Source organism: Uranotaenia lowii, chromosome 3 (genome assembly GCF_029784155.1).
Source record: "Uranotaenia lowii strain MFRU-FL chromosome 3, ASM2978415v1, whole genome shotgun sequence".
NCBI lineage: Eukaryota > Metazoa > Arthropoda > Insecta > Diptera > Culicidae > Uranotaenia > Uranotaenia lowii.
The window spans coordinates 126,632,665-126,656,938 of record NC_073693.1 but is presented as its reverse complement, the minus strand read 5'-3'; the positions used below and the strand labels follow the sequence as shown (position 1 = coordinate 126,656,938).

Sequence of the window (24,274 nt, the reverse complement as noted above, 5' to 3'; positions counted from 1 at the left end):
ACGGAGAGGTTCAGATCTGCTCTGTTTTTAACATTAGACATAGTTTTCTAGTCTAGTTTTAATAGTTGGTAAGTACCAAGTTTTTAAACGATTTTACAAATGACATTTATCGTATTTTCATTCATGACAAATGGGACTACTAGAATCATGGCATTTTTAGAGATCAAGTTTTTACTTACTTTGTCCAACTGATTTTCCAGCTTTTCACCTGTGCCGGAAAAAAAGATTGCGTTTTTTTAGGTCAAACACCTCTTATATTAGAATTTCATTTCCTATTCCAAATTTTTAAAATCTGTTTGGATAGTGTACAATTTTGAAATTGCATTTTGAATTGTTGAAGTTAGTTCAATTTTGAAAGTATCAATGTAGAGGTCTGGTTAACTTTTGAATTAATTATTTTAAAATGAATTTCTGAAAATCTTGGTTTGCAAATGAATAACGATCTTTCATTTTTTGCGCAGCGCTGTCGAATAAGTAGCGACATCTGAAATGGGCATTTGTGAAGCAGTACGCTCATGTTAGAAGTGAGTTGATCTTTTTTTTCGGAACGCTCGCAGTCGATACATATCATCAGTCATCACATCATTTTCTTTGTCCTTATTTTTTAAGGAAAAGCCAGACAACTCAACATGATACAGAAGTAAAAAATCAGAATTTTCATATTTTGAATAATTGTAAGACATTGAAAAAAATTTAATGTACTGTGGAATTTTTACCCTTAATATTTGACATTTTTGCTCGGGATATTAAAAAAAAAAATGATGGTATGGCCCGCCAGGCTATTGCATTTCCAAAATTTGGCCCGCTCGTTGAAAATTTTGGCCACCCATGAGATAGGGTTTTTGTATATCAAGTTTTGAGTTCCAATACAAAAGGTTGAAATTGAATTGCACAATAAAAGTAAGTTTCAATTCGCGAACGTCAAATGATGTCGGATATCAGAATGTTTCAAGCCAAGGGTGACTGAAGACAAAATTTCGCCGGAGGCGAGAAAAATTTCTGACTTGCTTGAAAACTGTTATTTTCAAATATATTTTAAGATCAAGTAATTTTCCGTTACTGCGGTGAAAATTTTACTTGGAAAAAATCTTCATGGGGGGGGGGGTTCATTTTTTCACATTTTCTTCCTAATGAAGAATGCGATAATCAGTAAAAGCGCAAAATTTATAAATAACACAAACAAAAAAATTTGAGTATTATTAGAATTTTCTTAAAAATATAGATATTATTGATTAAATGAAAACTTGAAGTATGATTAAGGTAAAAACGTTTTTACATTAATTAACGGTAGAACAGCTTATTTTATGAAAATAACCTAAGTTTCACATTTAATTAAGGGTTTTTTTTAAACAAATTTTTCTACTATTCACACACAATATTCGTGAGCTAAGAAATAGTTTATTCGCGAGGAATTTTTCTGCTACGTTTCGTTATTTTAAAAAACGTATAAAATATTTTAGAAATGAAACACTGAAAATGTTAGCGCTGCTGAGCTAAGAAATTCCGAGTTTTGGGAAAAATCTCGATTTTCTCCATATTTTCCTTACGGAATGTAAAGTGTTCTCTGAAATGTAAAGCTTATGGGAAAAAAAATCCTGTTGAAATTAATAAACTTTAGAATTCAATAGATTTATATCTGAAAAAAAATCCATATATAATTTTCACGGTTTTGATTCAAGATTCCAGGTTTTTTCCCGGTTTTCCCGGTTCCATTTTAAATTCCCGGTTTTTTCTCGTTTTTTCCCGGTTAGCTGGCCACCCTGTATAAGGGCTCACTGATGGGACTTGAACCCACAATTTCCGCTTCAGTACAACAGAGCGTTAGCCAATTACACCACGGTAAATGTGAAGAAATAGGCTACAACACGCGTACAGCTCGACCACTGGAAATATACATATTTTTGTGATTTTTTCCAATACTTTGAAATACTAGCATTTTGACAAAATTTTAAAGAAGATTTGAATTAAATGTAATACTTGATAATTCTTGAAACACAAGTCAAATCGTTTTGCAGTCTTGAATAAAGTTGATAAATGAGTTAAAACCTTCAATATCAAATACATAAAGACTTTCTAAAATGATGTCGAAAATAGTTGTAATCTTTTCTGTTCAAATTTAAAAAAATGTAAAATTTTATTTCATTAACCTGTTGTAGTTCTGATACTAAAATATCTAGAAAAGATCCTTCATTGAATTAAGGATAATAAACAGATTCGAATTCTATTTTCAATTTTTCCTTTTATTAATTTATCAGTTATGAAAGATTAATTTTACTCAAAACTGATCAACTTTTAAATGTCTTCACGTCATATCACTCAAACTAGGGGTGAAAGATAAAATATGATTAATCATTTGAATGTAGGACGCCAAAATTTTTCAAAATCAGTTATAAAAACTTTTTTTTATTGCGTTTAAATAGCTCGGGGGGGCTGACGCTTGCAATGAAAACTAGGTGATAGTTTAGAGAAAAAAATAATCGTTGAGAGTAAACAGCGTAGAATAGTAAGCGGATTTCAAAATCATTTTAAAAAAAATGGCACCAAAAATGCTGTTCCTTTGTGATTTTCTACTAATTTTTAAATACTAGTGAGTCTTTTATAAAGTTTTATTTTTCATCTATCTCAAATTTAAATATTTTTTTCTCATACTCAAATCGAAAACTCGATAATTGTCAGTTTTATCTTTTTTAATATCTGGAAAATACTGTATAAATGAATAACGTTATAAGTTTAATGTGAAATTTTTGTGGCAAATCAGAAACCCCCCGGCGCATATTTTGTGATAGTTAGAAAAAAGACTCTAGAATAAATTTAACTTGAAATTGTGCAATTAATCTAAAAAAAAGTGTTAAAGAGAAATCTTAATGCGTAAATTAATAGTTTTAAAGCACTATAATTCAAACGCAAAAGCGCAACGCTTGAAAATGGATAAAATTGCCAACACTGGCCCACATATCGAGTGACTGAATCACCCCATCTCTCAAACAACTACACAGGACAGGTTGCAAAACTCGGATAGCTTAAACGTGTTTGATGACGTAGTAAAGATTCCACATATAAAACCACATGTTAAGAGAGGCTTGGCGTTTGGGACTTAAAATACGGTTTCATTAACTTACCTAAGCTTATCATGGTTTTGAAAAACTCCGGCTGGATGCAGGTGGCCCTTCCGTCGATCGACATCGGTGGAGAAATCCTGTCGATGTCGCTGAACGGAATATCTGCCGAGGCGTAGCTGGTTCCTAAGCTCGCCAAAAGCGGATGATGGTGATTGTTGTGGTGGTGGTTTTGATGATGTCCACCGGTGCCGATTCCATCATTCACACTGCCGGAACCAGACTGAAACATTCCCAAATAGGTCAGGGTGGCGATATTCTGGCGCTGGATTGCGCGAACCGAAAACCAAAATCGTTTCATTTCCCCCAATGTCAACAAATAAGCATACTTTTCGCGCAAGCTCCGGATATCATTTTCACACAACGTCAGTAAACATTTTCCGTCAATATCTTCCCTCACAATGCACTCGATGATTTTCTTGTTAAGACATTCTTTTCGAGCCCACTCGGCCACATTTTCTTTGGACCAATTCAGCACATTTGCAGAGCCCGAGGAGGCTCCAGAGGTGGGGTCGTTGTTGGCCATTTTCTTGCTTTGTAGCACTTCCGCTCCGGATGGATTTTTCAACAGATTGCACAAATAATAATCATTGCTCTTCGGTAACATTTACCTTCCCCACGAAAACGTCACCACTAAAGCGTGATCTGTCTCGAACTCGATAGCAGCCTTGAAAATTCTCTGAAATCGAATCACAAAAATTTGGCCACCTTTTTGTTTATTTTCACCCCCGACACGTAGAAAGAAAAATCAAAATGTGATCTAACGCGCAGAACGAACGAACGGCAACTGAATGAACTGAAAAAATGACAACGCTCCCCTTTTTCCTGACGGCTGGCTGGCTGGTTGGTTGATTTGTTTTGATTATTATCCGCAATTTCTCTGCTCTGCAGATGGCTTCTCCCATTTCGAAATTTATGCGAGAGAGGAAATTTCCAAAGGAGAGAATAAGCTGCGATAGGCTACACGATGATTTGCAAGTACTCAGAGAATGCTTTAAAATAAATTCATTTTCAAAATTTTACTATTCAAGTGAATATGAATATTCAATTACAATCATAAATTCTTATTCTAAATTCTTGTATTTTTTTATTTTTAAATCAAATATCATGAATTCTGAACCAGAACTAAGCCCTGAATCTGTGGTGGAATTCTGTATTTGAAATTTTAGTCTGAATTTTTAACTTGACACTAAAACTGAATTCTAAACAAAAAGCTCCATTTAGCGTATAAACTTTGAGTTCATAATAAGAAACCAAATTATGCATTCAAAATCCTAAATCTGAACTCTGATTCTAAATGTTATTCTGAAGCTAGATTCTGAGTTCTGAACTTTTGTTTTGAAGATGAAATCACAGATGAAATGAAATTTGAATTCTGAATATAATTTTTATTTTCCAAATTTGTTACTGAAGTCTGAATGTGGATTCTCAGCCTTGAATGTAGAATTTTATGGACTTCTCAACTCTGCATTTGAAATCGTATTCAATTTCCTAATCAAAATATTCAAAATTCTTAAACGTGCGTTTTTCCGAACTCCGAATTCAAAACTCTGCATTCATTCAAAATTCTGATTTCCCAATTTTTGTCCATATAACGGATTCTCAATTCAGAATTTGAAATTTAAATTTAAATTCCGAATCTGAGTTTGAACATGCACACAAAACTTTCGAGGCTTCACTTAGCAAAATTTTGCTGTTACTTTCGATTAGCAAAAAGGATTATTTTACTAATGTGATAGCAAAAAGCAAATTTTGCTTCTTTTTAGTAATTAAAAAGGCAATTTTACTTGATATTAGTAAAACGAAGGTTTTCTAGCCGCTTTGTTTATAGACAGCAGCCGCCGCCAGTTGGGGGAAAAATAATAAACTGACGCGATAAGGTGCGGTTCTGAAAGCGCGATGCTGGTGGTCCTAGCGGTGACAAAATGATAGCCAGATCAATTCCGGATGCGTACAGGTAAGGGCCGATCAAGTAGTGTACAGATTTTCCGATATTCGAATTATAAAATTGTTTGTTTTTTTTTTCAACCAGGTTTCAATTTCCGACAAGATTGACGGGTTTTTTACAACAGTTCGGAAGTGGACAACTGGAGTTTCAACGCACTGCATCAGGCACAATCATCGATGCATGAATGACGATCGGTCGCTTGGGGTTTCATTAGCCGGAAGGTGCATTTCCAGGATCCAAACATTTTATGAAAAGTGTTAGTGAAAGGTGTTTTGAAAAATATAAATAAATTCAAAGGGATGTTATCCGAGCATTCTTTTAAATAATCGAATATTCCCTCGAAATTTGCAGATAAAAACATAAAAAATTGAAATTTCAGATTCTGCAGGATTTTTTTCACTGGTTTTTGCTAAAATTTTAGTAAAACATGCCGGCGGCTTATTTTTCTCTAATTTGCTAAAATTTGAGCAGAAAAAAATTGCTAAATTGATTGCTAAATTTCTAGCTGGTCAAATTTGAGCAAAATTTTGCTAAATTTCGGCCTCGAAAGTTTTGTGTGTGTGTTCTTATCGAAATTCTGTTATATTCTCAGGTTCTACTGTGCTCTGAATCCGAATTCACAAATTCCTAATCTAAATATGTCTTGAGTTCAGATAAAAAATGTGTGAATTTTAAAGACTTAACCTGAATTTATAATCTGCATTAGAAATATGAGTTCTGAATGATATCTGAATCTTGAATCTCAATTCTTGCATCAAATTCTAAACTAAATGATCTATTCAGAATTTGAATTCATAATTCATTAGGTATATTCTGATTGTGAATGCTAAATCCTCAAGCCTCAATTTGAGAATGCCACAGTGCGCTGCCTCTAAACTTTGATTCTGAAGCTGGATTTTCAATCCTGAGCTTTAATCCTGAATAGCTGAATCTGGATCTGACTTCTGAATTCAAAATCATATTTTTAGATAAAAATCCTAAATTCTTAGCACTGAATTCTAATCTAAAATTTGATTCCAAATTTCAATTCTCAATCGACATATTAAAAACACGAAATCTGAACTCTGATACTGATGTTTAAATTTAAATGTGAATTTTTTTTCTAAAGTTCTGAAAATTGTTAATCCTGAATTTAAAACCTACACACAAAATTTCTGAGCCTCCACTTAGCAAAAATAGTCGATTACTTTCGATTAGCAATTGGACTCGTTTTACTGACACGATAGCAAAAAGGGATTTTTGCTTGATTTTAGTAAAAACTAAGTTCGTTGGCCGCTTTCTGATTTTGGCAGCAGCCGTTTTTGCCGCCGCTAAGAAAAAAGTCAGTGCTGTTTGGAAGTTTGATACCGACGGTTCCTTTGGTGGCCAAGTGGACAACGAAAAGGTGGCCAAATCGACAACGGAAGCATACAGGTAACATTACATTCGGAAAATAGATTTTCCGGTTTTAATGTGTTTAATTCTCTATTTTTTCGACTAGATTGCTGCTGCTAGTGACGGTACTTCATCAACGCGAATGTACGGAAAGGATGGTTCATGTAGGCCGTAGATGTAACCATCCGAAAATAGGCGTTAAATAACCCGTTCCCCGCTGGAAAGTTATCGAAATGTTAGTGACAAAAAAGTGTTTAGTGCAAATTCCGAAAAAAATAAAAATAATATGAAAATCACACAGTTTTTGTATTTGATTGAAAATATTATACATTCCATGTGTTTCCAGAAGAAAAATAATAAATCTTGCAGGCTCAAATCCTGCACGATCTTTATCACCGGTTTTTGCTAAAATTTCAGTAAAACATTCCGGCGGCTAACTTTTTCCCATATTTGCTGATATTTTAGCAAAAAAATATTGCTAAATTGATTGCTAAATTTCTAGCTGGTCAAATTTGAGCAAAATTTTGCTAATTTTCGGCCTCGAAAATTTTGTGTGTACACACAAAACTTTCGAGGCCGAAAATTAGCAAAATTTTGCTCAAATTTGACCAGCTAAAATCTTAGCAATCAATTTAGCAATTTTTTCGAACTAAAATTTTAGCAAACGAGAGAAAAATTTAGCCGCCGCAATTTTTGCTCCCTTTTCTAGCAAAAACCGGAGAAAAAGATCGCCGGACCTGAAATTTCAAAATTTATGGGCTTTTCTCTGGAGATTTAGGGGGAATGTTTGATTATTAAATACAATACTCAAATTTCATTCACTTTTAATTTATTGTTCACATTTTTCCAAAAAAAATTAACACTTTGTAGAACAGAAGTTCCGATCCTGGGGACGCACTTTCCGGCGAGCGAAATGCAATGCCATTCTTACCAACGAATGCACTAAGTTGTGTGTCGGATGGAGCTCGTTGAACTTTCAATCTCGGCCCTTTCCATTTCCAGACCGTTGAGGATTTCTTTTTGAAGTTGTAACCTGGTAGAAAAATAATAAACAGTTTTGAAATTAAAAAGTTGGAAAATCTGTATAATTTATAATTGACCCTACCTGTACGCTTCCGGCGTCGATTAGGCTAGTATATCGTAGTTGAATTAGCCACCTTTAAAACCACCAGAATCGAACTTTCGGAACCGCGCTCAATCGTGTCAGTTTGTTTTTTTCCTCCCAACACGCGGCGGCTGCTGTCTGTACACAAAGCGGCTAAACAACCTTCGTTTTACTAAAATCAAGCAAGATAAACTTTAAAACTACTAAAATCAAGTAAATTTAGCTTTTTGCTAAATCGACGGTAAAAAAATATTTTTGCTAACGGAAAGTAACAGTGAAATTTTGCTAAGTGGAGCCCCGAAATTTTTGTGTGTATATTCCTTTTCGAAGTGCTAAGTCCTGGATTCCTAATCCTGAGTTCTCAATTCAAAATCCTGATTCAAAAATCTGAACTCTGAATTTCCAATTTAAATATTTCGTTTATTTCAGGAATGCGGATAGAATTGAAGAACAACCTTTCTGGTGGAATTCCTAATTCCTAAAGAATATTTTTTTCTCGTTCGTTTCCATTTAAACTTTTCCTGCTAATTTGAACAATATAAAATAGAAACAATGATAACAAATCATTTGGTATCATTCTAGCGGTGGTTGAATATGTCAACTGAATACACAGTAAATTTTTGCCTCGATTTCCAGCAAAAAAAGTTGCTGGAAACGTTCAGCAATCTAAATTTTTGCTGGAAACCAGCAATCGGTTTTCGAATTGCGGGATTTTTCAGCATTCGGTTGTGTTCTTGTCATTTTTGCTCAGCAATCGGTTTCCTAATTGCTGGACTTTCCAGCAATTGATCTAGTTTGCTGGAAAATCTGCAATCGAATTGTCGAACTACACACAAAATTTCTGAGGCCGAAATTTAGCAAAATTTTGCTCAAATTTGACCAGCTAGAAATTTAGCAATCAAATTAGCAATTTTTTGAAACTAAAATTTTAGCAAACGTGAGAAAAAGTTAGCCGCCGCATTTTTTACTGATTTTTTTAGCAAAAACCGGAGGAAAAGATCGCGGGGGTATTGAAATACCAAAACAAAAATTTCATTTGAAATTCATGGGGAACATCGGATTATAAAAACAGAACACATAAATTCTTTCACTTAATTTATTTGATTTTTTTTTTCATATTTCAAGTCACTTAAAATTTAGCTCGTAAAAACTGATCTCCATAATATGTTCAAGGAGGCTCCGAATGCTGGGGTGTTCAATTTCACTGCTGGCTCCTTTTCTTCTTGGGACCTAGTGAAAAAAAAACAAAGAATTTACATATTAGAAGCCGGAATTTTCCATAGTTAAATCGGTTCTTACCATTGCGCTCCCAGTATTGGTTTATCTTCCTTTCTATTGTCCTTCTATAGTCATTACCGTGTCCACGAATACCGCCAGAATCAAATTTTAATTCGCACTGATTTGCACGCGCCGACTTGTTTATTTTTTCTCTTAGCCGGCGGCTGCTGTCTGAAAAAAGCGGCTAGGTAGTCTTCATTTTTACTAAAAACAAGCAAATTTAGCTTTTTGCTAAATCAAAAGTAAAAAAATATTTTTGCTAACGGAAAGTAACAGCAAATTTTTGCTAAGTGGAGCCCCGAAAGTTTTGTGTGTACACACAAAACTTTCGAGGCCGGAAATTAGCAAAATTTTGCTCAAATTTGACCAGCTAAAATCTTAGCAATCAATTTAGCAATTTTTTCGAACCAAAATTTTAGCAAACGAGAGAAAAATTTAGCCGCCGCAATTGTTGCTCACTTTTCTAGCAAAAACCGGAGGAAAAGATCGCCCCGGACCTGAAATTTCAATGTTTATTGTTTTTCTTTGCAATTTCTTAGGGAATGTTCGATTATTGAATAGAATACAAAAATACCCGCATAATTAAAAACAGTTGGGGATATAGTACTAACTATTAACTTAATATATTGGTAGCAGTACCAGTATGAAATATCTTCCAAGTATCATTTCATTATACATGTTCAAAATTTTATTACCTCAATAAATTATGACAGGATCGTATCAGTGACAGTGACAATATGATATATGATTTAGTAAGTATAGTATAATAAGAGAATAAAAATTTGCAACCTTTGAATATTGTCTCTGGACCTTATCCAGGACTCTAACAGTGTACGACAAAGTTTCCTTATATTTTCTTAGCATTAGACATTAAATTAAAAAAAAACAACATTGACAACATTGTATGAGTTAGACAAGTCGTTATCATTTCACCTCTTGCGGATAATAACTAATATTGTTATTTTAAGATGTAGTTGTGAGCTTATGCATTTTTTCGCTCTTGGGTTCAGCATCTGCTAATTTTCACTTCACTTCGTTAAAATTTGTGTCGGCAACCCCACGCCAGGTTCGGAACTGAAAACTGTGTTCAAAATGGCTCCGAAAAAAAAGAATCACGCTGAGAAAAACACACAGAACGCGAAAAGTAAGTAAAACTATATTATATTATCGATAAAAACTAGTGAGATTAAATAAAACTAATGAAATTACAGAAACAAAGATCTCTGCTGAGCGGAGAGCGGAAAAAAAATCTACTGAAAGGCTGAACAATGCAGATCTGCACAAATAGGTAAGATTGTATAATCCATGTATAATATCAGAAATAAAAAATAAAAATCTCAACATTTAAATTTTTTAATTTTATTTTATTTTTTGTGGGAAAGAATTGGAACTATATTGGTTATGGTACAGGGAAGCTCTTTTTAAAAATATTTTACAATATGCGGAACGTATGATTGAGCGTTATTTTTACTACAAACTACTATAAGCAAACTATATCCATTGAAGTTGATGAAATCTATGATTTTGTATTCCAACGTAGCTAGAACATTCAGGTAGATTGTTTTGCTCGCCAAAAGTGGATGATATTTTAACCGTATCCAATAATGTAGCATGAAATATTTGTTCGAAAAAATCGCTCTTTTTGAATGGTAAACATGCTTAACAGCCCTTTCCCCATATGGTACTTTAACAGATAATCATAATACAGATTGTTAATATGGTCTGTGTTATTGTACATATACTGTTCACTTTACAATAAACGATAACGTTTAGAGACAATATAGAATATTCTCTATATATTGTAATTGATTATGCGGGTAAGTTTACTTTCAATTGATTTTTCTCTTTATTTGGACACTTCATTTAACACTTCGTAAAATGGAACTTATTTAGTTCCGATCCTGAGAACGCGAAATGCCAAGCGATCGACACCGGGGTTGTGCCGGACGCACCGCATTGAAATTCCAGCTTTGTCCCTTTTGATTTTCGGACTGTTGCAATTAAAACCCGGAACTCCACCGGCAGCAGCAACCTAATAGAAAAAAAACATGAATTAAAAAAACGGAAAAAATTTTACACTTCTTGATCGACTCTTACCTGTTTGGATCCACTATCGATTTGGCTACCAATTTGTCGTGAACTTAGCCACCAAAAGAACCGCCAGCATCGAATTTCCGGAACGGCACTAATCCCGTCAGTTTATTTTTTTTGTCTCTACCGGCAGCGGCTGCTATCTAGAAATAAGGCGGCTAGAAAACCTTCGTTTTACTAAAATCGAGCAAGATAAACTTTCTGATTACTAAAATTAAGTAAATTGTGCTTTTTGCTAACTCAAAAGTAAAAAAATATTTTTGCTAACGGAAAGTAACAGCGAATTTTTGCTAAGTGGAGCCTCGAAAGTTTTGTGTGTACACACAAAACTTTCGGAGCTCCACTTAGCAAAAATTCGCTGTTACTTTCCGTTAGCAAAAATATTTTTTTACTTTCGAGTTAGCAAAAAACTAAATTTACTCAATTTTAGTAATAAGAAAGTTAATCTTGCTAGATTTAAGTAAAAGTAAGGTTTTCTAGCCGCTTTGTTCATAGACAGCAGCCGCCGTCAGTTGGGAGAAGAACAACAAATCAAATTGATCAGTGCGGTTCCGATAATTCGATGATTGCGGTTCGTTTGGTGGCTGTTCAACGTAAAAATGGTGGTCAAATAGACACCGGATGCGTACAGGTAAGGGCCGATCTTGAAGTGTACCGATTTTCCGATTGTGAAATTCCAAATTGTTTGTTTTTCCTACCAGGTTGCAACTGCCGGTAAACATGACGGTTTTCAGTCTGGAAATAAAGAGTGACCACAACTGGCATGTCAACGCGCTGCATCCGACACAACCCAGGTGCATTCGTTGATGAGGGTCGGCCCTTGGCATTTCGCTCGCCGGAAGGTGCGTTCAGGAACGGAACGAATTACTTTCAATTCAACGAAAAGTGGTAAATGAACTTCCGGAAAAATGTGAAAATAAATTAAAAGTGAAATTATTCGTGCATTCTATTTAATGATCAAGCATTCCCTTCGAATTAGCAGAGAAAAAAACTATAAATTTTGAAATTTCAGATCCGGGGCTCTTTTCTACCGGTTTTTGCTAAAAAAGTGAGCAAAAATTGCGGCGGCTAATTTTTTCTCTCGTTTGCTAAAATTTCAGTTCGAAAATTTTGCTAAATTGATTGCTAAGTTTCTAGCTGGTCAAATTTGAGCAAATTTTTGCTAATTTCCGGCCTCGAAAATTTTGTGTGTAAGGTTAAATTCGCAAGTCAGACGTGACTCAATGAATGAACTCCAAATTGTGAAAACGTAGTTATTTCGGCAATAACTGTCGTCATTTACTGTGCCCATTGTCACGAAATGCTCACTCCTCAGTCCGCAAGAGCAGATGGCCTGTCAATCGAGATATTTAGAGGCGAGTTTCGTCATTTTCTTTCACTTAAATTTGTCGTCCATATCGAACTTGCTCTTACCGCCCACAGGTTTTTTTAAAACCTTGAGCGAACGATTTCGCGCGTAGGGTTGCGTTCAAAGCCATAAATTGGGGCTACAACTCTAAACGTGCATCAGTGCAAACAGCTGATTGCGACGATTGCACATATACATCAGCATAAATCACAAAACAGACAAATCCTTTTTCTGTTATTCTGTTGAATGTTTTATGCGTGTTAGTGTTTTAATTAGACTTGGAAAAATCTCCGAGTTTCCAACGGCCATTTTGCTACCAGCTTTCTCAAGAGCAGCGTCGGAATTTTTTACTTTCAGAATAGGTAAGCTTAGTAATAATTGTAGCATTCGTCGATTAAATTCCCTTTTATTTCAGTTTCTGGTGGTCTAATGCTGCTGCGACAACCTTTTCTCCTAGCGGTTTTCGTCACATTCCTTGTAGGAGATTTCAGTAGGCGCGGTGCAATGCAGCTCAATTCGTTGAATTCGGAAAGCACTGTTTGCCGGAGAAATTATACGTTACGAACTCCGGGTGACCTGACCCGGAAAGAATGATTGTTCAAAAAATAACAATTGGGGTAGCCGTCCGGAAATTATAAATAAAGTGTAGTAACAAGTGAAAATAGAAATGAAGCATGAAAAGTGGATTGTGTTTAAAAACAGGGGAAGAAAAAGATAAATGTGAAATTAGGATATAATTGTGAAATAAAGTTTATTTAAATAGATGTTTTTGGAATAATTTCAATTTTTTTTATTTTCCGAAATTACAAAACATTTCCGAATTCCCATTTACGAGCTGCACTCACAAATACACACGCAAATTTTGTCATGTTCACTAACACATATGCACATAATCAAAACAAACCGAGCATGGCATATGTCTGCGTGAGCTGTCATTTTGAACCGGGAAAACCATTTCAAGTAGAATCGGTTGGGCCATTTAATGCTTGAATTCAATGGGCGGAATGCTTGAAGAATGCTTGAGATCCAAGCATTCTTTCAAGCATTCCAAGCATTTATTTTGTTAAGCGGGCGATCAAAACCTCCAACCCCTGAATTTGCTTAAACTCCACTTTTATATACGTTACATCGTCCATCACATAGGAGCCATATTTTGTCAGCATATTCTCGTAGAGCTTCCGAGCCCGAATTTGAGCCGGCGATTGTTGCCGCTCATTGCAGTTTGGGAAGGTCTGAACCTTGTATGTATGTAGTTCAGCTGTCTTCATTGCATTCTGAACGTATAAGGTAAGACTCTATTTTACGAATTTTGGTTAGATTAATATAATTATTTTTATTTTCCTCTATATTTTAGCAACCAGACTTCAAGGGTTCAATCAAGGGTGAGTTCCCGAATAGACTTGCACCGTGAAAAAACCATGAAGTTCATAATCACAATTCCATGAATTTGATGGTTTACACCATGATTTTTACGATCCACGATATCGTGAATACACATTGAAGTTCATAGTTTTCGACCATACATTTCATCGTTTTGTCGAAAATAACCATGAAAAAGGGGTATTGTTATGCAGCGTGACCATGAAAAAAATAGCGATCTCGCATACATTGGAAAGCTCAAAAATATAAAGTTCATGGTGATAACAGCTTCCATTTTTTCATGGTAAAACCATGAAAATCCGTTCACTTTCATTGTTTGCCCGCTGAAATAAAAATCCTTGCTCAGGGTTTGTATAAATGGTGGGATATTTTCGCTTGTTTTGGGTTATGTCATCATTTTTATAGATTGCTTTTGCGCAACAAATGGATTGATTTATATTATTTATTAAACAAATCTCAACACTTACACACTTTATCACTCGGATTTCTCATGGAGAAACATCATTGATCCTGTTTGCACTGCGGTTGACACATTTTTTTTCCCAATTTACGATCCGTGTGATAACAGCTGAGGCCTCCGGAAGTTTTTGGAAATTGGATCTATAGTGTTGTACACGCAGCTAACGCACAGGTCGCCTACTCTCGCTGGTTGTCCAGCACCGAATATCCCATCGTGCTTCGCTACACTCTTTGCAAAGCAAGCATGTACAAAAACATACACACGCATCAATAATTAGACTAGGGGAAATGGAGTATAAAATGCTTCGTCACCTTTTTAGTACGATACTACATTTACTTTTCTTTTTTTATAAATTTTTGTTTGGTTTAATCTTCCAACATAATCACAGAATCACAGGTCAACCATAGCTTCTTAACCTATGACCTACGAAATTCTCAATCGCATTTTACTAAACTTAGCATCGTAACACCCAAACGCAATGGACCTAAACTTTCACTCGTTTCGGTATTTCACTCGATATATTAACTTCAAATAAGTAATGATTTTCCTTAAACGGCTGTTATTAATTCCCTTGCAATCAGATTGGAAATTACAAACCTCATTGAATTCCTACTCATTTTGTATTATTTATAAATCTTCTATACATCAGTATTTCTTTTTTTGTTTTAAGGATTTTTCAGAAATACTATGTCTTCCTCTTATTCGCTACTTTATTTAATGTACTGCCTTTTTCCCAGTACTTTGCTATTCCATTCTTATTCAAACTTTTAGATCATGTTAGGTGACTATTCGTCTACAAAAAAAAATGGCTGTTTAGACAACTTTACAATGTGGACCTATTTTGTCTCCACATGTACATTTTCCGTGGTCATAATTGTGTCAAAGTAAACAACATAGACGCATATATTTATTTCCATATTTGCCGGGGAAATAAAGACAATTCTACACCATTTATTATCGCTCCTTGTAGGAGCTCGAATACACTCTCGCTCGGCATATTCTGACAACCAGTGCCACCTTGAAGACAACCTGTGGTTACCAAACTTGGACCTAGGAGTGCTGTAGCACCCAGCATTATTGCTTCAAAAATCATAACTCAAGCAACTAAGCAGCTTAAATGCCTTCATATTATCAAATCATACTTCATACCCGTACTTACTGAACCCTTCTGTTCATCGTCGATGTTCAACTTATGAGGCTTGTGAACATGTCTTAAACTTCCCACCGAATATTTTTTTTTTTAAATTTAAACATCAGTCGCAACTCAACCCTTATCACCTGTTTTCGAAATAATCGCTTTTTTTTTGGCTGATTTAATTGTTACCCTGCAAACTTTCATTTTCAATTTATATCTGTTCAGCTTTCGAAGCAAGTTGACGAAAAACTTCTTTCCGTTCTAAACCATAACAGCACTCACAACTACATCAGCACAATTTTATTCGTTTTATGACTCTACATACGGTTTGCACAATCTTAACTTTGAGCGATTCTCTGTCGTCCAGTTCCATGGTTAACCTCCTTTAAGGGATCTCATTCCGACATCATCCTGAGAGGACACAGTGAAATAAGAAGTCTGCGATTGAAACCCAGTGGCTCATCTCTTTACAGACTGAATCACTTGCAAGTTTCGTATCAATAGAAAAACAAACACTGCCGCATTTAAGTATCATTACAACTAGAGAAATCCATTTGCAGACCTGATCAATTTCCAAACCAAATGTACATTTTAACTACTTTTTTTGGTATTATTATACCCTAACATCCTTCATCAATTTCTCATACCACTTATACTTCAGAGCTCGTAAGAACCCCTTCATCCGACCAATCTGGCCATTTGTTTCGTTCTCATAAACATTCGCTTAAACTAAAGCGATCAAAACTCGATTACAGAACATAGAAAGATAAAAAAAATAGCCGTTCAGTAAACATTATACAAAAGTCTTCAAAACTCTGCTAATTCTGCTTTAATTGCTTCAACTCAACTTAAGACGGACGTAATAATTCCGCTCAACAACAACCACATGTGGTCAAAAAAGTTGAGAGCGCTCCCTTCGCTAAAACGAACTAGCTTCTGCCTTTAAAATTTCATTCAGATTCCCAATCAATAACAACACACCTGCCCCTATCATTGATGCTACTTTTTTCCAAACGTCAAAAAAAAAACTCCATATCCTTGTTAAGTCGTTTGCACTAACCATTTACCAACACTTGTTTACTAGCCCTGGAAGATGCACTCAAGCCGACCACAGGACTACAAGCCATCCAAACTCAATACTTGCTGGCGCCGACCAGCACAAAAATATCCACGGCAACTACACTTTTCCACTGGCAGTGATTCATCTCAAGCAAGTCCATTCTATCGCAAAACAGCATCTTCGATCAGAACTTTTTATGATTCTTTAAAACAACATTTTTCCACTTCAAACTAATTCTTCTGACTTTACCTGATCTTGGCTCCACTGCATCATCCAACACAAACTCTTTTCTCAGCAGTAAAACTCTCCAAAAACCCTAGCTTCAATCAAAACTACCATAAGACCTATCGTCACTCGCAGACACACATGCCATCTTCTCATGCATCTTCAACTTCTTGCCAAAATCGCATCTCTAAGACGGAACGCATTAGGAACAATTCAAAGCACCGTCATTCAGTTTAACTTGAGACGCAACCATCAAAATATACTCACACACACCTCCTTACAACCTTGGTGGTTTATCAACAACCGTCGACTTGCTCACTCATCATAACGTTACAACAAATCCTTCCTTCCACCATCTTCGAGCAGTGTCACCACAGCTTTCAAATTTGTTCAGAACATCTTTTTGAAAAAATATTCTAACACCACAAAACACAGTATTGTTTTCTCCACTTATCATGATTCTTAAGCCATTCATTTCATCAGTAGTCTTCTTCCATTTCAAAAAACAAAATGTCTTCTGTTACTCTCAGCAAGGAAATGACTTTTCTTCCCTCGGTTTCAGCATTGAAGCTATTTCCAGCATTGAAGCTAATTCCAGCATTTAAGCTAATTCCAGCATTTAAGCTAACTCCAGCATTTAAACTAATTCCACCATCTTCTCTTTTTTCAGCATAAAAGCTACGACTGTCTGATTGTTAAGACAAGGAACTACTTTTTTTCCTCGTTTTCAGCATTGAAGCTATTTCCAGCATTTAAGCTAATTCCAGCATTTAAGCTAACTTCACCATCTTCTTTTTTTTTCAGCATCAAAGCTACGACTGTCTGATAGTTAACCACTATTTCTGCATTCGAGCAATTTTTTGTTTTTCTGTTCTGTTTCAACAAACTCACCTGAATTGGATGCCATTTTAAAATCCTCGTCGCCAATATAGTGTTGTACACGCAGCTAACGCACAGGTCGCCTACTCTCGCTGGTTGTCCAGCACCGAATATCCCATCGTGCTTCGCTACACTCTTTGCAAAGCAAGCATGTACAAAAACATACACACGCATCAATAATTAGACTAGGGGAAATGGAGTATAAAATGCTTCGTCACCTTTTTAGTACGATACTACAGGATCCATGACAAACGTCCCCTGAAAATTAAAAGAGCCATGTATACTGTTGTTAATTTGATCGTAACTGAAACTTACCTTGACAAATTTGGGGTATATTTTCAACGCAATAAAAGAACAAACTGATAGAATTTAACATAAACGACACACGCGTAAACAAAAAAGAAAATTTTCACATCGACACAATCTGTACACGCTCATCTTGAAGTTCCCAACTATCTAGGTAATACATACAGTGAAGAATTGTGTGTTTACCATATATTTCACGGTTATCGTTCTATTTACGGTAGTTTCACAATACAACACAAATTTTACTTTTTGAAGAGATTGAGATTTCACAATGTTTTTCATTGTTATGACGAAAATCATTGTTTATACAATGTAGAACCATGGTCTTGGTCTATTCGGGTTTTTATTTGACAGGTAGATATTTCATAAAAGATACTAGGTAATCAGAATTCTTATCTCAGGTAGCGAATGATCAACACTTTGGCACAAAGCTGCCACTCCAGAGCCGGTGTTGTAAAATTTTTAGAAAAAGTTCTTGGAAATAAATACAAACATTATTGAAAAATTGAAGAAAGTAATTGTTTCTCATTGCTCATTACATGCACAGCCAGTATTCAATATTTAATTTTGAGTGAAATATAAATTTGATACTAAAAACAGCCGGTTGTTTTGAAAGAAATAGCTGGTTTCCAGCAATCTGGATGCTGATTTTCCAGCAATTTGAATTTTTAACGTTTGCTGTTTTTTCCAGCAATTTAAATTGCTGGAAATTTTGCTGGAAAGTCAGCGGGACAAAAACCAGCAAAATTTTGCTGGTTTCCAGCAAAAAAAAAATTACTGTGTAGTCTAATTTCAGGCGTTCAAGTATGATGTCAGGGTGACCAATAGTGATGAGATCGATCATACTTGATCGTGAATTTTTGAGACTCAATCTGAACTCAAAACTCGGTGTTAGAATTCTGAGTTCGGAGTATGAGCTTGTTGAACATTTAGCTAATTAATAGAATATTCAAACAAAACAAGACGAAAACACAATTATTAAAAGATGAGAATCTTATTATGTGTGTACGTAGTTTTTGATTTCCCCTTTTTTTCTCCAAATTTTGATCTGAAATGACTTTATTTTCGATTGGATGCAATAGATAGGACAGAATGCAACTTTGGTGCAAATAAACTTTAGTTCAATTTGTTCCAATTTGTTGTTTTTTTCTTTTTCGTTGTGTCACATTAGGAACAATATCTTGTTGAAAAAAAAACTTGTAATGTGACGCAATGAGAGTAAAGGCAGAAACACAATACAGCGTCGGTCGTCGCGTCACGTCAGCGGTCAACGCTGTCGATAAGTACTAAAACGCGGACGCGACGCACCCGACGATTGTACTTATCGACAGCGTTGACCGCTGACGTGACGCGACGACCGACGCTGTATTGTGTTTCTGCCTTAAATCGCTCGCAAAATTCTGAATTCCTTTAATAACATTGAAAACCAAAAATCATAGGTTTATTGTTGTGATAAATTAATGATTTATTATTTTTGTAAAATTCTAACTAACGGAGAAGATTTTTTTTTGTTTTTTTTTTCTATAAATCGGCGGTCTTTCGTTTGCTAACCAGCTCAAATGGTGCACTGCGTAAGATATTGAACTAACAAACCGAGATGGGATGTTGCAGTGAGTTCGATTCTCACTATATTTTTTGGGATGAATCATCCAATAGAATGAAAATCCTAATATAATGCTTAGTCATGCTTAGGAGTTTGAGTCTTTATGATATGATTGGAAAAGTACTACATTTCCAATCATATCATCTTTAATACAGTTACACCTTTCGGCGCATTTTCGACACCGAGATTTGATAAATAGGCGATGGAAGCCCATAGTTATTCTTTCTTTCCTTAAGAAAAACCAATAAAATCTGCCAAAAGTTGGATAAAATTTTAGCTGCATGCATTCCACTTGCACTAGTGGAATACCATCAAATTCGGCACCGCTTCCATTGCCTATAGGCATTGGATTTTTGCAACCTTTTCTTTGTGGGTGTAGGAATATGAATACAGAAATATTAAAAAAGGCTCAAATAAACTAATGGAATTCGGAAAGATGCAAAATAAAAATTATTGAAATCGAATTTATTTCTGAAAAATTAAAATTATTCAAGATAACTTCACTTCATCATTTTTTTTGGTTTTTTCTGAGATACTTTCTTCTTTTTGCCAGGGACATATTTGGCTTGCACAGCTGCGGATGCTTTCTCGCCCAACATGTACATAATGGCATAGTTAGAAGCTGACATAGAAACGGGAATGACGCTGGAATCTACAACCCGTAGCTTGTCAATGCCATGCACTTGGAATGAGTTGTCGACAACCGCCTCGGGATTGGAGCTCTGTCCCATTGGACAGGTTGCACTAATTGTTCGTGCAGTCATTGCTAATGAGCGGATCACACATCGCCAATAGTCATCACTATCGAATTCCAAGGATTGTGGACAATTCGCTGGATAGATCTGTACCAGTGCAGCTCCGCGTTCCTGCAGGGCAGGCATATTCAAAAGCTTGGATGCAATTCGAATACCTTTCAGTAAATTTTCGACATCCTCTTCCTCTGACAAATACTTAGGCTCTACCAGGATACTTTCGTTTGGATCCGATGATAACAGCTTCATGTAACCCCTTGATTTGGGATGCAATAAAGATGTATACAAATTTACATAGAAAGCGTTATCATCTGGAGGGATTGAAACGGAACCTGGTTCCACATTCACTATTTTTTGCATATCTGGATCTAAGAAATATTGTCTAGAAGATCCTGCTTCGGGTAGTATTGCTATGTTGGGATAATCAGGTTGACGATCGGTTCTAGTGCTGAGGAACCAGACTGATTCCATATTGTATGGTAGGGTAAGTCTTCCACCACCTTCGCTGAGCTGATTGACATCATCTGCGCTCAAACCACCTACATATTCAGCAGGAAACGAAGACTTGTCCAACCGCATTGAAAAAGCATTGAATGCTACCTTATCCATTAACGACTTTCCAACAGGAAGATCTTTGAGCACAGGTATGCCCACTTCACTCAAATCATCTTGGGGTCCAATTCCCGACAAAAGAAGGACCTTGGGAGACCCTCTTGAGCCCGCCGAAAGGATAACTTCTTTTTGAGCATATGCATTGAATACTTGATCGCCAAATGAAAATTCCACTCCAGAAACGATGTTACTTTCTGGTTCAAACAGTAACTTACGAACATACGCATTCGTGAGAAGTTTCAGGTTGGGTCGACTTTGAATAACAGGCTCTACAAACGCGTGATATGCCGAGGATCGTTGTCCATCGACAGACATGACCTGGGCCGGTGAGAATCCGAACTGACTATGTCCGTTGTAATCGACACTAGCGATTTTGGCCTGCGATGCACTTTGCATCAATATTCCATGAACCAGCGATTTGTATGGAAGGTTTTGCACTCTCAAAGGTCCTTCACGCCCGTGGAAAAACGGATCCTCGAATTCGGTAAGACTGGCATTTTCGGAAACCGTGAAAAACGGAAGCAATGCATCCAAATCCCATTCTTCGCTTTCCGAGTACGCCACCCAACGGTCGTAATCGTAACGATTTCCTCTGTTGTAGAATTGGTTGTTAGTGTTGGTACATCCACCGAGACCTTTGGAGTCAATCACCCGGCACTGCTTGTTGATGAAACCTGCAAGAGAAAGAATATCTTAAGATAGGACTGCATAAAGACAGTTTTGAGAAGCATCAAAAGTAAAGCAGTCGAAAAGTAACCTTGATTGGAAGCTAATTGTACGGCTATCACGTCGCGGAAAAATCGTTATTTTCTAAACGTCCAAAGCGTATTTAATTCATCAACCTGCTTAATATTCACGGATAAGAACGTTGCGGTGAATGTACGATAGGAAAAAAAGAGAAATAACCCCGTTAAGTAGTTTTTCTCGGGCAATTCGTATAGTCTCCAGCTTCCATTGTTTGGACTAACCAAATAGACTGAGTCGATTTGGGGTCATTTTTGAATTTCTCAAACCCTGGGGTCTTAAAAGCTTCGTTTTGGTCCAAAACTCATCCATGATTTTTTGCAGAATTTTTAAGTAACGTTTACATGAGTAAATTTGAACTTTTAGGTTTGTATGGGAAAATTGATTATTTTGTACTGAAAAATCAATATCATTTTTGTTTCTTCTTTGGAATTGAGCCTGCTAATGGTCTTTGTGCCAATTTATAAATTTCTTACAGGAAATTTTTCGTTGAACAACTTTGTCGAATATCATAACTTCGTATCTTTTTAGACAAAAAAGTTATTAGCTGTTTGACAGGTGTATGTCTTTTGGCATTGATGAACTAGAAATTCCATTGACACCACTGCTGGGTGCCTAGTGAAGTATTACAAGACCGCTTTTCATGCCATACTTCGTGGGGCACAAGCAGTGGTGTCAATTGAATTCATGGTTTATCAATCCAAATAAACATACACCTGTTAAACAGCTAATAACTTTTTTGTCTTAAAAGATACGAAGTTATGATATTCGACAAAGTTGTTCAGCGGAAAATTTCCTGTAAGAAATTTATAAATTGGCACAAAAACCATTAACAGGCTCGGTTCCACAGAAGAAACAAAAATGATGTTGATTTTTCAGTACAAAATATTCAATTTTCCCATACAAACCTAAAAGTTCAAATTTACTCATGTAAACGTTACTTAAAAATTCTGCAAAAAATCATGGATGAGTTTTGGACTAAAACGAAGCTTTTAAGACCCCAGGGTTTGAGAAATTCAAAAATGACCCCAAATCGACTCAGTCTACTAACCAAACAAACGTGCTTCCTCGTCCATCCATTTTGATTGAATCACGTATCAGATACGAACAACTTTTCTGCACCAGAAAGTTATTTAACTAAATTTCGGTCTGAGGGGACCATGGAGGATCCACCCCGTGGGGGTGGACGGGCTTCTACAGATGTAGACAGTTCGCCTATACCCCCCTACATGCGGACATCGATGTTTGATGGAAAAAAGCGGTGGCTCCAAATTCGAAGACCAGGGGTAGACCCGGCGGCCCTACCAAAGAATCCTTTTTTCGTTGCTAATGCGATTGAGAACCAACTGCGAAGAGGATCTCTCCGGAAAGAATTGCAACTCAACATGGAAAATGATGCGAAAAGCTATTCCATCTCCACATATAATGTGGAATTGTTTGAGCTTTTAAAAACAATAACCCGTCTGGATCTTAACACCACAGTCGAGGTGGTTGACCACCCGACCCTGAATAAGGTTCAGGGACTGTGTTACCAGGCGGACACTGTAGACCTGTCACCTGATGACCTACTGAATGAGTTAAAATCTCAGGGTGTTTTAGCTGTTCGCCGGATCACACGCAGAGAAGACGGCAAATATGTCAACACTCCGCTTATCGTTCTCTCCTTCTCGGGCACACGACTTCCGACTGAAATCTTTTTTGGCTGGACTAGAGTACCAGTTCGTACATACTACGAATCTCCGATGGTGTGCAAAAACTGTATCGAGTACAGACACACAAAAAAAAGATGCACCAACGAAACCAAATGCTTCCGTTGTGCTGGCGGCCATCCGATCGACCCCGAAAATCCATGCCAACTCCCCTTCCACTGCCCGCACTGCCCAGAAGGATCAAACGACCACTCTCCAATTAATAGAAAATGTCCGAAGTTTCGAGAAGAAGAATCAATTATCCGTTTGAAAACTGACGAGTCTCTGACCTGGTCCGAAGCCCGAAAACGCATCGTATCAAGCCAGTCGAACAAACCCTCGTTCGCGACTGCAGTGATTGGTAGCGCCGCAGCTGACATTCTTCGAAAAGATGCAGAAATCCTGGAACTGACAAAGAAAATTGGAAAGCTAACACAACTACAGACTATCTGCGATAATCTTGAAGCAAAATTTGATAAACTCAAAGGGATGTACGAACGAAAATGCAACGAATATAACGCCCTTCAGTCAGAAATCAAAGCGTCGAATACTTTCTTGAAACCTTCGGAATCATCCGCCAAAAAACCAGTGATCATTTCGGCACCTGAAATTGCTTTAAACACACGGTCCAAAAGCAAAACCAGGTCGGCCTGCATTGATATACCGAACAACGATCAAACAAAAAACACCCCCAAAGGGAAACGAGGGAACCGCTCTCCGCCGAATATGGAGCCAAAAAAGTTCATCAGTACCGCCGCCAATCAGAAAAACACCGACTCAAAAATGATCCAATCGAACAGCGACTCATCTGATTGCGAAATCCCTGAAACTCCTGGAACAAATTCGACACTCGGAAGAAGTTCAAGCGAAAACAGTTTATTTCGTCTTGAACGTGAATAATACTTCCTCGCACTCAAGACTTAAGCACGGCCACAACACTCCACCAATCCCAAAAAACCACAACAACGTCAGTAACATCTGGAACGGAACTCAGATACTTCAGTTAGCAATCAACCAGCCACCGGAGCAACTACAAACCACTCCAACCAATCCAGCTACTCTAAAACCATACAACGACACGCTTCAACCCGTTTCCACCCCGAGCCACAGTCTCCAGGAGACTGCCGGTTTGGGGTCACGAGTAAGTACCCATGTTTATCCTAACCGAAC

At 36.5% G+C, this 24,274-nt stretch overlaps 1 protein-coding gene and 1 long non-coding RNA gene across 2 annotated transcripts; both read right to left on the bottom strand.

The window, feature by feature from the left end:
- Positions 1–8,536: 8,536 nt before the first annotated feature.
- LOC129758613 (uncharacterized) lies at positions 8,537–9,131 on the bottom strand. The gene is made up of 3 exons (XR_008740026.1): positions 9,086–9,131; positions 8,843–8,992; positions 8,537–8,773 (listed from the first exon to the last, which is right to left on the bottom strand). It is a non-coding gene; the product is annotated as an uncharacterized LOC129758613 (long non-coding RNA).
- A 10,586-nt stretch (positions 9,132–19,717) lies between these two features.
- LOC129752589 (glucose dehydrogenase [FAD, quinone]-like) lies at positions 19,718–22,492 on the bottom strand. The gene is made up of 3 exons (XM_055748364.1): positions 22,468–22,492; positions 19,845–21,346; positions 19,718–19,726 (listed from the first exon to the last, which is right to left on the bottom strand). Exons 1-3 carry the CDS (start codon positions 22,490–22,492, stop codon positions 19,718–19,720), a joined length of 1,536 nt encoding a protein of 511 aa, XP_055604339.1.
- Between the last annotated feature and the right edge of the window lie 1,782 nt (positions 22,493–24,274).